We start from the raw sequence: 12331 nt of genomic DNA on the forward strand, positions 1-12331 counted from the left end.
CTGGCTGCCCTTCTCACAACTCACCTTTGTCATTCAGTTGCCTGAGCAAGTGTCTGGGTGGCTCTGAAGAACACAAACGGGCAGTCAGCACAGGCCAAGAAGCAACAGCACCTGACCTGGGTTGCAAGCTCACGGCACCACCAGCCCATCACCGCCAGCCCAAAGTCCACTCTAGCTGGCCCCCAGCCACCCTAGGCCTCAGAGAAGCTTTCTCCACAGTGTTACAGAGGCCCCAAGTGGGGCCAGAGCCCTTCTGCTCCTCTGCGGCACCCAGTGAACTGCTCAGGCCCTGTATTAGTATGCCGGGCAAGGCCTTGGTTATGGAGTCACCTGGAAGGTATGGGCCCCATGCTACCCACTTCAGAACTAGCCACTAGCCACTTTTCCATCTCAAGCCCCTCTATCTCTCACACACAGCACATCAGCGCATAGCTATGCCCCACACCAAGCCCCTCAGCGTGCAAGCCGGGAAGCAGAGGTCGCACCCGACTTTCTACGGCCCTTAAGGCCTGGCATCTCCAATCCTTGCTGCCTGCTGGGAAGTGTTGCCCTGCTGAACAGGGTATAACCAGGCTCTGGGGACACAAAACACAACTATTAGGCTAATGGTGTCATCACATTGTGTCCCAGCCTTTCTGGGGACAGACCTGAAACAGGAGGGGAAGGATGAGAAGACTGTCTTAAGAGACCTCTCTGCAGAGTCCTCAGCCCACCCCTACCCTGTCTGATAGAAATGTGACAGTTTAGGACTGTGCCTGATTCTCTATCAACTTAAGAGTCCTGGCAGAATCTATAGAGGTCTTTTAGCTGACCCTCACAGGGGAACCACTGAGACAAATACAATAGGTACATTCCTGATCTACAGCCACATAAGTAAAATCCTAATTGCTTTTTTTTTTTCTTTCTCCATTTTTTTTTTTTATTTGAATTAGAAACATGTCAATCCCAGTTCCCTCTCCCTCCCCTCCTCCCCTGCCCTTCCCAACTAAAACCCTACCTATCCCAAACCCTTTCTGCTCCCCAGGGAGGGTGAGGCCTTCCATGAGGGAGGGAGTCTTCAGAGTCTGTCATATCCTTTGGGATAGGGCCTAGGCCCATACCCATGTGTCTAGGCTGAGGGAGTATCCCTCTATGTGGAATGGGCTCCCAAAGTCTATTCCTATGCTAGGGATAAGTACCGATCTACTACAAGAGGCCCCATAGATTTCTGAGGTCTCCTCACTGCACCCACGTTCATGGGGTCTAGATAGGTCCTGACCTTGCAACCCAGGTTAGGTCCCAGCTATCAGTCTGGGGTCTAATTGTTTTTCTAAAGCACGGGGTCTCATGCAGCTGGCCTCAAATCTGATATGTAGCCAAGGATAGCCAGGAACTGACTCCCAAAAGTTGCCCTCTGACCTCCCCACAAACACCATCACACTTGAATATGCACATCAGACACACACAGATAAATACCTGTAATTAAAATTAAAGATTTTAAAATGTGACAAAAAGCTAGATTTAGAAATATTCTATTCTTTCTGTTGAAGGCTTATAAGAAGAATACTTAAAGAGTTTAAAAGCCATGACAGATCTTACTAATCCCAAAGTGGACTTGTCTGCCTGATACAGCTGAGTCAAAGCCCCTAAGGCCCAGCCTGGGCACTAGGCTGTAGCATGTGGTCTGAGTCTTTCTCACACAGTTCCTGTAAATCCACCAACTGATCTCTACCACACAGGAGGAAGAAGAGTCACTATAGGGAGCATGCTAGGAGCAAGAGGCTGAACACTTCTCAGTGTTATGGAAGAAATGTCACAAACACCAACCTCAAATGCAGGCCATCACCTTGGCAACGCACAGTGCCGCCACCACCACATTTGGCAGCTCACACACCATCAGTGGCATTGAAGCATCAGCTCCAGGAAACAAAAAAAGTGCAAATGTGGTCAGCACCCTCTTCTAGAAAGTTCCGGAAGATGAGGCATGTCTCAAGAAAATTAACTCTCAGTATTTATTCACAGGCTGAAATCTCAGCCACATGCAAACTTCAGCTGTGTTCATTTGTTCATTTCCTGACCAACCCGATGGCTACAGTCTTGGATTGGAGAGACAACAGTTTTATTGAGCTGTAATTCACACATCAGACACAACACCTGTGTATACACTTCAACAACTTTAAGTACATTCACACAGCTGTACCTCTGAGCTCTGTGTGTGTGTGTATGTGTGTGTGTGTGTGTGTGTGTGTGTGTGTGTGTGTGTGTGTGTGTGTGTGTGTGTGTGTGTGTTTAGGGGTGCTTTTCTGGTTTGGGAGGCACTTTTTGTTGTGGTACGGAAGACTTGAATCCTGGGCATCGGCATGCTAGCCAAATGCCCTGCTGTTGTCTCTTAGAGCTAAAATTCTGATGCTGAAGTCATGACAGACCATAGTATTAAATACTACCATGACTGTCCTTGTTAGCATTAATTGTCAACTTGCCACAGCCTAGAATCACCTGAAAGTCTCAAATGAGTAACTGCCTTTATTGAGGTGGTCTGTGGGCATGTCTGTGAGGGATTTTCTTGATTGCTAATTGATGTAGGAGGACCTAGCCCACTGTGGAAGGTGCCATTCCCTAGGCTGTATGAAGAAGCTACCTGAGCATGAGCGGGACACCTAGCAAGCAGCATCCTCCATAGTTCTGGCTGTAGAGTGAGCTCCTTGGTCACAGGTAATATGTGGAATAGCAAGCAAATCTGTCTTAAGTTCCTGCCTTGACTTCCCTCAATAATGGACAATGACCTAGAAGTGTGAGCTGAGAGTTGAATGAATCTTTCCCTCTCCGAAGGTTATTCTTGGCAGAGTATTTTATCACAGCACCAGAAAAGAAACTAGAACAACTACTATTGCTGCCTGAATACTTCCATGTGCCAGGCTCTCCCAGTGCTGAGCTATGGCAAGCTAAGAGGGGATGTTAGAGAGAAAGGGAGAGAATTATGGAAAAATACAGATGGCCAGAGACCAATAAAGCAACACCCTAGTTAGAGACTTTTAACCATAAAATTTATATAACCAAACTAGGATAGCCTAGAAAGGAGCCACCTCGAATAATATCAAACATTGCAAACATGAAAACTCTCCAGAGACCACCTGTCTCCATCTTTTAGAAAGTCAAAGTTCAGGTATCAATCACAAGTGTTCTCGGAACCCACAGGCAGTGGTCAATCAAGACCCAATAGTCTCAATCTGAAGTCATTTGCTCTAAGTTACTGTCACATGGGCTCACTTCCAGACTCTACCACTGATTAATCCAGGTCTGTCCCTGGGCCTCAGACTTAATAGTAAGTCAGAGAAAAGTATAGCAAAAAAAGGAAAATCAGCCACAGAGACATCCCCAACCCCCACACCATCACGGCAAAGCTAAGAATAAAAAAAGCAAGGTTTTCTCTTTTTAAACAGACACTTCATTCTAATAACTCCAAGAGCACATTAGCAAATCCTGTCATGGAAGAAAACCCAGGAGAGGAAAATGAAATGACCCAAAATAAATATTTCCTGTCTGGATTTGGTGCCACTTGGTCTAAGCTATTTTCCTCCCACCCAGTTTCTGCTGTCACTCCAGAACTAGCCATGATGTCCAAGTGCTACTCCTGGCCAAGCTGCAACGCAAGGAGATCTGGGTGGCTAAGAAGAGAAGCCAAGTCCTGAATGAATAAGTATCCCCAGAACAAGTGGACAGCCCCGGTGAGCAGAGAGCCAGGAAGTGTCTGGTGGGAGGCAGTCCACCAACTACCCTGCCATCTTTCCCAGTTTTTTGAAGAGAGTAACACACCACTATGTTACTTCAGATGACCCCCCAGCCTAGGCCAGGATTCTATGAAGAAGGTTCTTGTCCACAAAGTCCTCTTACCAGACTGCCGGCGTCCTTGGCGTACATGGGTAGACACCTCATCCTGGGAGGACCACGCCTTCTTCAGCCGCTCTGGGCTACAGCGATACCTACTGGGATCTGTAGCCAGGAGAGAAACATCAGGCTGTTGGTTCCCCCGTGGTGTACCTAGATGCTGCCTGCACAAGACCACACATCTTCCACTCACACCAGCCCCAGATGGTCCTGGATGCCTCAGAAGGTCCCCCATCTTTCATCTTCTTGCAACTGGGGGCTTCAGGCACTGAGAGTCCTGCCATGTAGCAGGAACATGTCACTAGTTACACAACTGATTCCCAGCCCTTGACAGAAAGAGTCCCCCATCCTTCCTTTCCTGTTCCTAGACAAAAATATCAAACAAGGTTTGCCCAAGAAATTGCCTGACCTAACAATGTGCACAATTAGGGACAATACAGGCAGAAAAGGGTGACTTACAATAGGAGTCCATTTCCAAGATGGCTTCCTTGGCCTAGAAGGGAAGGAGACCCACACAGTAACCACCTGATTGTGCCTCGCCCAGAGGAGGACTCACACGGTGTCATGCATGGCATACATAGCTGCTGTACTAACACATGCTATCCACCCAAGTCAGGAAGAGAAGCTCCAGCATATTCTTGGGAGCTGGGCCAGGGGACATGCTTTCCCTGAAGCCCATTTGAGAGAACACTAGGAGCCAACCTTCTGGGGGATGGTGGCGTGGTGGTTCTCCAGGATGAGCCTTTTGATGTGGTGGGTCCAGCTCCGTTTCTCCTCTGCAGTCTTGGCCTAGGAGAGCCCAAGGAGAAGGAACAGGGTTTATGATTTCAGGTCAAGACTGCCTAAGCACACCCAGTACTTCGGCGGGGTGGGGGGGGGGTGGGGGTGGGGGGGGTGTAGGGCTAAGCTAGGGGTCTGTGTATAGCCCATAATGATCTCACTTTACAAAAGATGGAGACATTAGGGTATGGGGGCAGTAGGGAACAGGGAGCCGCATACAAGTGTACTTCTGGTCCCCGGCCCCTTGTGCAGGCTGCCGCTCACCTGGATGCTGTATTGCTGCTTGCTGTGCTTATAGTGTGTGAGGGTAAAGCAGAGGGAGTCTTTGGTACTTTCGATCAGCATCAGCGATGAGCACTGGGGACAGAGACCAAGGTGATTAGGCAGGAGAGAAGGAGATAGTCTCAGAAGATGGCCCTGGAGCCTGATGAAGCCAGAAGGAAGCTGAGGAGCCAGGGTCGGCAAGGAAAGAGAAGGCAGCACAAACGAAGACAACAGCTCAGTTACCGGAATGTGACCCTTGTAGACGAAGTGATCACCCCGCTTCTTGGTGATGAGAAGTATCTTGTCAAAGAGGAAGAAAGTTCTCTCGTTGCGCACGCGGTGTACACGGAAGGTGGCTTCCAGGACCAGTTCTCCAAAGGTGGTCAGGTCTGGTCCCTTCCAGTTAATGAGCAGTGACTGGATCTCCTGCAGCAGAGACCCCGGACACCCAGAGAGTCAGGCCTCACTATTCCCAGGAAGATCACAGAGGCCTCACCCTAAAGGCTTCCGCAGATACCACCCCACAACCTAGCTAAGCAAGGTGACAATATTCCTTCTCCCAAACCCTGTCACCTCCCAGCCCCAGAGCACCTGTAGCCGAACCGCGTGCTCATGTCTCCTCTTCATGTCATTGATATACCAGGCCACACATGTCATTGTGTCAATGGCATCCACTACCACCTCAAAGCCATCCTCTTCTTCATCAAAATGTTTGGCAATTTCCTGGACAAAAGACAAGTGGTCTGAGCAAAGCTGATGCCAAGGCTCTGCCTGGCATTCCAGCACACAACCTGGGGAGAAGCCCTGAGCCACCTGGAGCAGCAGGTGGTATTTGAGGATGCGCTGGACAGGCTTCAGCAGGTAGGAGCCCAGAGGCAGAGAGTGTTGCAGCAGCTCCTGCCGGTCTCGGAAGAACTTGGCCTGTTGCTTGTCCTGCATGCACTCAGTCAGGGCTGCTACTGAGCTGGAAAGGGTAGAGTGGGAGTTACCATCTGGGGAAGGTCTGGTGAGGAGGCAAGAGGCCCGTACTCATCAAATGACTCTCTCTCCCCAAAGACACTCACTTGGGGTAGTTGTTGCAATACTGAGTGTAGATGTCAAACTCTTGGCTCTAAAGAAAGACCAGAAAAACAAAAACAAACAAACAAAAACCAATGATTTCAGGGAGATTCTCATCTGACTAGAAAACATGGTGGGACCAAAGGACAGGTTCCTGACCCCTGGAGCACAGTGTCATCCCTGACAACCTGCAGAGCCATCTTTGCATCTGTTTGTCTAGGACATCCCATCCATTCAATAGCCTTGGACAGGAATCCCCAGAACAAGGAGTAAGGACCGGGTCCTTCTTACCCTTTCCACAAAGCAGCTGGCCACAGCCACAGGGTCATTATTGCAGCTGTCCAGATCTCTGAGAAGCTGGCTGGGTGACGGAAGAGAGGCCATTAGACCAACATCAACATCTGTAACCACCCAAGCTACACACACCCTGCCCACCTCCTGAGACACAGACCCCAACCAGCCCTGGTATCATGCTATAGGTCTCAGCTTTCACCCTGCCCCAGGTGGCAACCACAGAGAGTATCCAGCATGCCCCCAAAACAGAAAGACCCATGTGTTCAGCAAGCAGCAGCGGAAGAGGAGACACCGATACCCACCTCAGGAGGGGACACAGCTCCTCTGTGGGCAGGAGTCAAACACACAAAAGCAGAGATTAAAGGAGGATAAGGAGAAGAAAGAAGCAAAGAACTCTCCCAGACCAGATGGGAGGGTGCAGGGAGCAGAGAGACAGGGTGAGACTGAGCACTCTGATCTTGGTGGGGAGCACCGGAGAATATACCAAAGACAACATCCTCTGCCTTCTCCCTAGCTGCCTTCCCCACACCTTCCTTAGTCTTGTCTGCACCCTACCCACCCTCCTCCCTACACACTGCCCAGACTCCTCCAGCTGCAATGGAAGAGTCCTCGTGTCCCATCGACACTGCTGTCTGAGTTTCTGTGGTCCCACAGCAGCAGATTCAACCTTCACAAACTCATCAAGCCTGTTTGACCTGGCCTGTGTGATGAACTAACACAGTGGTTCTCAACCTTCCCAATGCTGCGACCCCAATATAGTTCCTCATGTTGTGGTGATCCCCTACAACCATAAAATTATTTTCGTTGCTGCTTCATAACTGTTATTTTGCTGCTGTTATGAAGTGATGTAAATATTATTTGGAGATAAGAGGCTTGCTGAAGGGGTGATGACCCACAGGTTGAGAACTGCTATAACAGGCAGGCCCTCCAGAGAGTCTTTACTTCCCTTGAGAACAGTGGGAAGGAAGAAATAAACTATAAGATGTGCGAGATGATATAGAAGGAGCCCCCACACGAAGAGCACAAGTGAGCAAGACCTAGCAGTGTGCACAAGACCCGGAAGGTGCTGGAACCAGCAAACATGTGACTTCAAATTATATACCCCTGGAAAGGTCAGCTGCTGCCCTCTTCCAGCACAGGGCTACGATCCTGAGCAAGGATAGACTTCAATTCCCCATCTCTACAGTCAAGCCTATGTGTCATAGCCCATGCGTCCAGACATCCAAGGATCCTCTCTAGGCTCCCAGGTGTGCCCCAGGGCAGAACAGGCCTAGCACATACCTGTTCAGTGCATAGATGCTCTCTATGTTTCCAAAGAGGGCACTGACTTGCTCTGGCTTCAGGAGCCCGGGAGTATCAATGATCTTCGAGAGGTAGTCCTACAAGGAGAGAGGAATGAGGACCCCACACCTCTTGGCTTGATCACCTAACATCCCTAATCACACCTTAATCCATTCTGCATTTTATAGCTATGACACGATTTAACAGGCAGTGTCCACTGTACTGAGCTGCGGGTATTTACTCAAAAATTCACATCCACTTGGCAACTTGGAATGTAACCTTATTTGGAAACAGGGTCTTTGTGGATGTCATTAGTTAAATTTCCCAAGATGACATCATTTGGTATTTAAGGAGACTCTGGGTTTAACAGCTCATGTCGTTATAAGAGAAAAGGGCACAGGCACAAGGCAGATAGGAAGGGGTTAGGACAATGCAGCCACAGGCCAAAGGACAACAGAGAAAATTAGCTCTGGTTTCCTGCAACCCCAGTACTTGGGAGGCAGAGTCAGGAGGACTGTTTGAGTTAAAGGCCAGCCTAGGTAAAATTCCATCTCAAAAAAACAAAACAAAACAAAACAAAACCAAGAGGCTGGTGAGATGGCCCATCAGGCAAAGGCACTTGCCTCGTGACCTGAGTTCAATCCCTAGAAGCATGTAAAAACAGAAGGAGAGAAGTGACTCTGAAACTTTTGACCTCCACATGGGCACTGTGCACCACACACACACAGACACAGACACACAGACACACAGACACACAGACACACACACACACATACACACACACACACACACACACACACACACACACACACACACACACACACTTCCTCTGCCTCTTGAGTGGTGGAATTAAAGGCAGTGGCCACCACACCCAGCTTTTGAGTTATTTATTCATGTGTTTTATGTATATGAGTCCTCTGTTTCATGCAGGTCAGAAGAAGGCATCAGATTCCATTACAGATGGTTGTGAGCCACCATGTGCATGCTGGAAATTGAACCCAGGACCTCTGGAAGCGCAGCCCCAGGTAAGTGCTTTTAACCACTGAGCCATCTCTCTAGCCCACGCTTTTTTCTTAATGAACACAAACAATCAGAAAAAGAATTCATTTCTGGTGCTATAAGCCATTAGGTTTGTGGTAATTTGCTGTGTAGCCCTAATGGACTCACACCTCTGCTTCCCTACCAGGCAGAGGGTCCCTCAATGGCAGGTACATGCCACCTTTCCCTGTGTGCCTTACAGTATGAAACTCTGTGCCTCTGCCAGCCCTGTTCATTTTGCAGGCAAAGACACTGAGCCCATGCCCAAGGCTCCAGGGCCAGGAAACAGCAGAATAGGGAACCTGGATGTTCTCGCCCAGGTTTAATCCCTGCAGAGCACCTACAGCCTCCTAGTCAGGCTAAAGCCCCTCCCTTAGCTATCATAGTGCCCACTGCCCAAGCATGAAACTCTGCTACCCTACTTGTGTGGTGAAATGTGGCTTGAAGCATGAAAGGCCACAGTCCCCACCAGGTAGGTTCCCAAAGCTTTCTCATGGCTTCATGGGAGGCAGATATATAGGGACAGGTATGCCAAGGAGAACCTTGGATTCTGGAGTGGAGTCAGGTTGTACCAAAGAATTGGGCCATGGGAGGACAGAATCCCAGGCCTCTTGAAAAGATGGCCAGCCCCACCCAGCCTCGGCACTCACCTCCACAATGCTCCGAAGGTCCTGTACATACATGCGCTCAGTTTCCACAATCTCTCGAACCACCCGGCCCAGGTAGTTGAGCTTATGATAGGCAGGACCTGTCCCTGCACGACCGTTGAATGGGGAGAGGGGTCCCTTCATGTTCAGCCAGCCACTGGAGTTGTTGCTGTTGGGAACATGCCGGCTCCAAGGGGAGCCTGTCCCATTCTGGGCTGAAGCCTCAGAGCCTGTGGGCTCCTCCATGGCACTGTGGCTGTCACGGGAGGAGCCAGATGAGGAAGTGGTAGACATTAGGCTTGGTGGCCGCTCCTGGCTGCCATCTTGGTGGAGGGTAGTAGAGACGGGCATCCTGGCATCGCTGCCTGGGATTGTCACCTCGGGGAGATTCTGGAACAAAACAGACAGATGGAGGGTCAGGCTCTAAGTACCTGCAGAATCAAAAAGAGGAAGGGAGGTTGCCGGAGATAGGGAGTGTGCAGAATGGGAAGTCACTGATAGTGGGTGCAAAGTTCACTTTGAGAAGATGAAAGCAGCTCCTGAATGGGCAATGATGTGGGGATGGTATGAATGTGCATAGCATCACTGAACTACATTTACAAACGGCTTAAGGTAGTAAATTTTCACTTTTGTGTATGCTACCACAACTTTTCAAAATAAGGTCAGTGAGATGACTCAGCAGGTAGAGGCACTCGACAGCACGTCCAATTAACCTGAGTTCCGTGTCTGAGATCCACATGGTGAAAAAAGAGAACCGACTCCAGCAAGGTGTCCTTAGACCTCCAAATGTGTGTCATGGTATCTGTAGCCACCTCCCAAACAAATAAATGTAATTTAAAAAAATGTACAAAAAAAAAAAAGCCTAAACACCAAGGAAGGCCATTCCCTCAGAATAGGAATACTGACTGGCAAGGATACTCAAGCTCTGTTCTTTCTGGATCCCGGCAGCTCAGCCTCTAACTCTCCCAGGGTGGAGACAGGTGGGCTACACCAGGAGACAGTAAATGCTCAGAAATGTGAGCCCCAGAAGAGCAAAGAGCTCACCTAAGCCAACACAATGGTCTCTCGTACCTTCTGAAAAACTCAAACCCAGCTCTAGGGGCTGAGAATACAGCTCAGATGGTAAAGTGCTTGCCTAGCATGCACAAGGCTGTAAGTTCAATTCTTAGCATCACATAAAACCAGGCATGGCCAGGCAGCACTTGCCTTTAATCCCAGAACTAAGGTGGCAGGGGCAGGTGAGTTCGAGGCCAGCCTGGTCTACAAAGTAAGTTCCAGGACAGCCAGAGCTATACAAAATACAAACCAAACACACAAACAACCCACAGGCATGGTGGTCCACACCTGTAATCCCAGCACTCGATCAGAGGTTCAAGGTCACCCTCTGTCATATAGTGAGTTCCAGGTTAGCCTGGGCTTCATAAGAATCTATCTAAAAACCTGTTATTAAAAAAAGAAAGAAAAGAAAACAAGACAAACTAGCACTGCCACTTGGGCAAAGCGGTTAGCCTCTCGGAGCTTTACCTATACTATAAACTGCACCCTGGAGCTATGTCCTCAAGGTGATACAACCTGCTGGCTGCCCTCAGAACACGGTGCAAGGCAGAGTAAATGCTCCACAAACCATCAGAACAGGATGATAATGGAAGTTATCAACACGCCGAATCCCATGTACCTGCCTATCTGGGTCCATGCTGGGGGTCACTGGGTCAGAGGACAACGTGTGGAAGTTGGTTCTCTGCTTCTGCCATTAATTTTATGTCTTCAATTAAATCCAAGTCATCAGGCTTGGCACTTTCAGCCACGAAGCCATTCTACCAGCCCAGGCTCTTACAGTGTCACAACCAGCATGTAATAATACTCCCCTAAATCTAAATGCTAAAACGTGAGCACCGGTGGGTCCACCTGTAACTGAGGCTTTCTCCGTACTGAGAGGGAAGAGAAAGGATGGGGAAAAAACTGAGTCAACTTGACTCCTTGCCCCACTCCCAGGTACCAGGTGTAGGCAGGCCCCTGACTCAGCCATACCAGGAAATTCCCCAGGGCTGAGCAACAGCTGAGTCTCCACTCAGCACAGCTGGGCAGAACACATAGAAGGCAGGAAGCTGCACCCAGGTGAGGCAAACACAGCCACAGGTGGACTTTATTCCCTGAGCAGATGGTACTGCCCACAGCCCACTCCAGAGATACAGAACACCTCATGCCTATCCAGGAGACCAAAGCTCCCAAAGCCAGATGCTCCCACACTGGCTATTTCCTCAGGGGAGGAACAGGGAGAAGAGGAGGAGCGGGGAATGATCATTAGGACCAGTTTGGTGAGGAGGAGGAAGAAGAAGAATAGGAGGAGGAGAGACCCCCCCCCACCTCTCTCATCTCTACCGTCCCAAGTGTTCTTAACTCTAACCTAGCCCTGGCCAACAGGATCTATAATGTGCTGTTGTCACTGCCCTCACCTGGAAACCAGGGTTTCTGGGCTCTGCCTTTTGTAGGCGGTGCCCTCTCTGCTTGGCATTATTCCTCCATATCTACTCCATGTCATACTCAACCTTCCAGTCTCAGGCTAGAAGTTCTCTTTCCAGAAGCCTCCCCATAAGCAGCAGCAGAGCTGGAGGCCTCTGCTAAGCACTCTGGTTGCCTCAGGTTTTGTCTTCTCTTATCTCTCTGTGTGAGTGTGATTAGCTTGAGACCCTCGGGGCTACCAGTTACATAAGCAGGAATCCTTAGGACCAGTTTGGTGAGTAGCAATTGCAATCCAGTTGATGTTTTTGACAAGATTTTTTCCACCTTTGTGTTATAGGCTCTCTAATACCCAAGGCTGGCCTCCAACCTTCAAGGATGACCCTGAACTTCTGACCCCCCCCCCCCTTCCTGCTTCTCCTGGTTCCTGGGATTACAGGCACAAGCCACCACACCTAATTTATAGGCACTGGGGCTCAACCCCAGGGCTTTGTGAATGCTGGGCAAGCATGCTATCAGAACCATATCCCCAGCCTGTCGCTATATTAAGCTAAAGGCATGTTCAGAGCCACTCATAGTCCAACACTAACCCAGCAAGGCCCTTCTCACTGTGTCCCAGCTAAGAGGTTTTATGCAGCACTCCAAGG

General features: G+C 49.5%; 1 protein-coding gene across 14 annotated transcripts in view; it reads right to left on the minus strand.

The window, feature by feature from the left end:
• Positions 1 to 12331, minus strand: part of Plekhg3 (pleckstrin homology and RhoGEF domain containing G3) — a 42766-nt gene that overhangs the window by 7251 nt on the left and 23184 nt on the right. For 9 of the 14 annotated variants that reach the window (XM_027418310.2, XM_035445220.1, XM_035445216.1 and 6 more), the window contains exons 2-14: positions 9231 to 9617; positions 7543 to 7640; positions 6259 to 6328; positions 5973 to 6019; positions 5722 to 5872; positions 5500 to 5631; positions 5152 to 5334; positions 4909 to 5001; positions 4567 to 4653; positions 4324 to 4357; positions 3871 to 3969; positions 486 to 575; positions 25 to 63 (exon numbers count right to left, since the gene is read on the minus strand). In XM_027418310.2, the coding sequence (XP_027274111.1) occupies positions 25 to 63; positions 486 to 575; positions 3871 to 3969; positions 4324 to 4357; positions 4567 to 4653; positions 4909 to 5001; positions 5152 to 5334; positions 5500 to 5631; positions 5722 to 5872; positions 5973 to 6019; positions 6259 to 6328; positions 7543 to 7640; positions 9231 to 9578 (1471 nt within the window). In that variant the 5' untranslated portion in view covers positions 9579 to 9617. The remainder of the gene's footprint in view (positions 1 to 24; positions 64 to 485; positions 576 to 3870; positions 3970 to 4323; positions 4358 to 4566; positions 4654 to 4908; positions 5002 to 5151; positions 5335 to 5499; positions 5632 to 5721; positions 5873 to 5972; positions 6020 to 6258; positions 6329 to 7542; positions 7641 to 9230; positions 9618 to 12331) is intronic. The other 5 variants (XM_035445221.1, XM_027418317.2, XM_027418314.2 and 2 more) reach the window with 1 other exon arrangement.

Source organism: Cricetulus griseus, chromosome 5 (genome assembly GCF_003668045.3).
Source record: "Cricetulus griseus strain 17A/GY chromosome 5, alternate assembly CriGri-PICRH-1.0, whole genome shotgun sequence".
Taxonomy (NCBI): Eukaryota; Metazoa; Chordata; class Mammalia; order Rodentia; family Cricetidae; genus Cricetulus; species Cricetulus griseus.